The sequence below is a fragment of the Arvicola amphibius genome, chromosome 2 (genome assembly GCF_903992535.2).
Source record: "Arvicola amphibius chromosome 2, mArvAmp1.2, whole genome shotgun sequence".
NCBI classification, from domain to species: domain Eukaryota; kingdom Metazoa; phylum Chordata; class Mammalia; order Rodentia; family Cricetidae; genus Arvicola; species Arvicola amphibius.
In genome coordinates this window covers 114,917,686-114,920,994 of record NC_052048.2, presented here as the reverse complement: position 1 = coordinate 114,920,994, position 3,309 = coordinate 114,917,686, and the positions used below count along the sequence as shown (strand labels likewise).

General features: G+C 45.9%; 1 protein-coding gene across 1 annotated transcript; it reads right to left on the bottom strand.

Moving 5' to 3' along the window:
• Positions 1–358: 358 nt before the first annotated feature.
• Positions 359–1,039, bottom strand: Atp6v1e2 (ATPase H+ transporting V1 subunit E2). Its single transcript, XM_038320931.1, has one exon. It carries the CDS (start codon positions 1,037–1,039, stop codon positions 359–361), a length of 681 nt encoding a protein of 226 aa, XP_038176859.1.
• Positions 1,040–3,309: the final 2,270 nt, after the last annotated feature.

Below are 3,309 nucleotides of genomic sequence, written 5' to 3'. Positions count from 1 at the left end.
AAAAAAGGAAGGAAAAACCCATTTCATAGTTGAATAAGCGTAGAGCCTTGGACTCATAGGTCAAAGGGGCCATTTATATCTCAACTAAGGTGAAGATATCTTCACTTCATTCATTCCAGACTTCAAAATGTCCCAGAAATTGTCATAAATATGGATGAACTAGAATTTGATTTCTGAGCAGCATTTGTGCTTTATTCCAAAGTTAACGAGGTGTCATTCTTTTAGCTGTTCAAAGCTAGGAATCAACACCAGAGCTTCCAAAGAGGAAGACGCATCCCCACCCCCACCCAGTTCCCTTTGTCCAAATGACTTAAGACTTGACTTTGCAGTTCAACCCAAGCTTCCCTTTCCAGTGCCTTTATGTAAAGAACTTTCTATTGGCATTACCTCCAAACAAAGCCCTTCGTATCTCTGGCATCTTTTCCAGGGCCGCGAGAGTCAGCCGACTTTCCAGGGTATTGGAAACCTTTATTTTCTGATCGCTGCTATAGACCTCCACCCCGCCGGCGGCATTTGGAGCTAAGTATGCCTCATGATCAACATGGACATCTGAACGCTTTTGGCAGAGCATCATGTACTGAGGGAGGGCTCTTTGCACGGCAGCCTCCACCAGGTGGATGTCCTGTGGCCGGCAGCGGACGATCATTGCAGGCTCCAGGAGCCGGAGAAAGGCTTGGAGCACGAGCTTGTCCAGCAGCTCCTGATAGATATCCGGATCCAGCACGATTGTACTGAGTCTCATCTTCACATCCTTGAGCAGTTCCAAGATGAGATTGTCTCGGGCTCTCAGGACTGTGATCCGCGCTTGATTTCTCATGGTGGACAGCTGGATTTTTTTCTGCTGTTCTATCTGCTTCTCCTTCTTCTCATAATAATCCATGATCTTTAGTCGCTGGGTTTGCACGAGGCGGCCTTTCTCAATGTTAAATTCTTCCTCCGCCTTGGCGTCGATCTCCTCTGCCTTTTCGTTGGCTTCTTGTTCAATGAAAGCCATCATGTGCTTGATCTGCTTCTGCACATCGGTGTCACTCAGGGCCATGGCTGCTCTCAGGAAGCAGGGAGAGGGAGAGCTCGTGGACCCTTTGGTGACTTCGATTTGGAGCAGTTTCCAGAGTGCTACTAATGTTCCACGTCCTCCCTGTGGAGTCCATAAAGGAGGAAAGGGCTAATCAGAATCGAAAGGGAAAGACCCTGGAGACCATCTCTATAGCCCAGCTTGTAGGGAAGTAAACGGAAGTCCAGGGATGAAAGGAGATTTGTTCATTCCCTGGTACAGAGGCTTCAACCTCCGTTCCATTCCTCTTTCACTCCTTGTCACCCAGTAGCCGCAAGCTGGGCCCACTCTAGTCCAGAATTCTCTACACGGCAATGGAAAGTCAATGTAGAAATACCAAATCAACACACAAACATAAAGAATGTCTCAACATGGGGCTAGAGAGATGGCTCAGCCATTAAGACCTGAGTTCGATTTCTAGTCTAGTGTTCCTATGGTAGCTCACAACTACCTGTAACTCTAGACCTAGGCAATCTGCTACCTTCTTAGGGCCTCTGCAGGCACTGCACAGATGTGACACACAGACATGTATGCAAGCAAACCACTCATGCACACAATTAAAGAAAAGGTTAAAAAACCAAATAGATACATTGTGGGGTGGGGAGGACTGAGGAGAATGGTGAGAACCTGGTAAGGCAGGATTCTATCTAGGAAGACTGCTCTGAGGCAGGAGGCATCACAAGGCCTCTAAAGATACAAAGACTTCCAGGACAGGCTCTTAAAAAGCTGCAGAGAAACCCTGTCTCGAAAAACCAAAAAAAGAAAAAAAAAAGACACAAAGACTTAAGAGGATGGCTCAGAGGAGAAAAGCACCCTGGGGAGAGGCATGGGACTGCAGAGGTAGTCTTTTCACCAGGGATGGTTTCCAAGCTTGTGTAGATATTTGAATCGCATTGAGGGTCTTTAAGAAATCCATCTTTGAAAGTCTCATTCCGTTCCTGCTCCTCCTACACCAGCTGTCATCAAAACCTCTGCCGGCACCGTCTGGGATCTGGGATCTGAAAATGAGTGTTGGGCTAGAGTGCTTGCCTAACAGTCCAACAACCTGTGTGTGGTCCACAGGACCCTGTAAAGGAAGAAACAGACCCAGATCTTCTACTCTGACCTCCATGAATGCTCCATGGTATGTGTGACCTTATACCCACAAACTGTTGTGCGTGTGTGTGTGTGTGTGTGTGTGTGTGTGCGTGTGTGTGTGTGCGTGTGTGTGCGTGTGTGTGTGTGCGTGTGTGTGTGTGTGTGTGTGTGTGTGTGTGTGTGTGTGTGTGTGTGTGTGTGTGTGTAATTCTTTGCTCTTTGGGTGGCTCATCACCCAGCTCCCAAATAAATACATAGAGGCTTATTATTTCTTATGAGTGCCCAGCCTTAGCCTGGCATGTTTCTAGTCAGCTTTTCTTAAATTATACCATCTACCTTTTGCCTCTGGGGTTTTCCCTTTATTTCTGTATTTCTTTTCTTTCCTTCTTATTCTGTGCTGGCTGTGTGACTGTGTGGCTATGTATCTGTCCCCTTCTTTTCTTGCTCCTCCTCTTTCTCACCCCTCAATCTTTCCCAGGTCTCACCTATTTATTCTCTCTGCCTGCCAGCCTCACCGATCCTTTCTCCTGCCTTACTATTGGGTGTTCGGCTCTCTATTAGACCATTGAGGTGTTTTAGACAGGCAAAGTAAGCTTTAGAGAGTTAAACAAATGCATCATAAAAGAAAGCAATACATCTTTGCATCATTAGACAAATGTTCTACAGCATAAACAAATGTAGCACATCTTAAAATAATATTCTATAACAACAAACACTCATCATATACATATCCTCCTCTGGCAATAAGTATAATGAAGAAGAGGAGAGGAGGAGGAGGAGGAGAAAAATCCTCAGGCTGGGGATGTGATTCAGTGGTAGAGCATTTGCCTAACGTGCACACGGCCCTGGGTTTCATCCTAGGACTACAGAAACAAACAAACAATAAAAAAAAACACCAGAAAGCAAAAAACAAAAAACAAACCTTCCTACTAGGTCCATAAAATACTGTCCTATGGGCATGGCATGGCCATGACATTCACGAGCTTCCAACAGCTGTGGTTGCTTACATAGGACCTACAAAAGTCTGAATCCATAAACATTCAATCCCAGATGGATGAGGGTTAGTGGGGTATCCACCCCACCCAGGAAATCTAAAGGCAGTCTTGAGCTGCCGGAGGACAGAAAGTCATTTTCTTCAGTAGCAAGGCTATCCACCAGTGACTAATGCTACACTGTTC

Coding starts and splice junctions, on each gene's coding strand:
- Atp6v1e2 (XM_038320931.1), bottom strand. CDS start 1,039: ATGGCCCTGAGTGACACCGATGTGCAGAAGCAGATCAAGCACATGATG.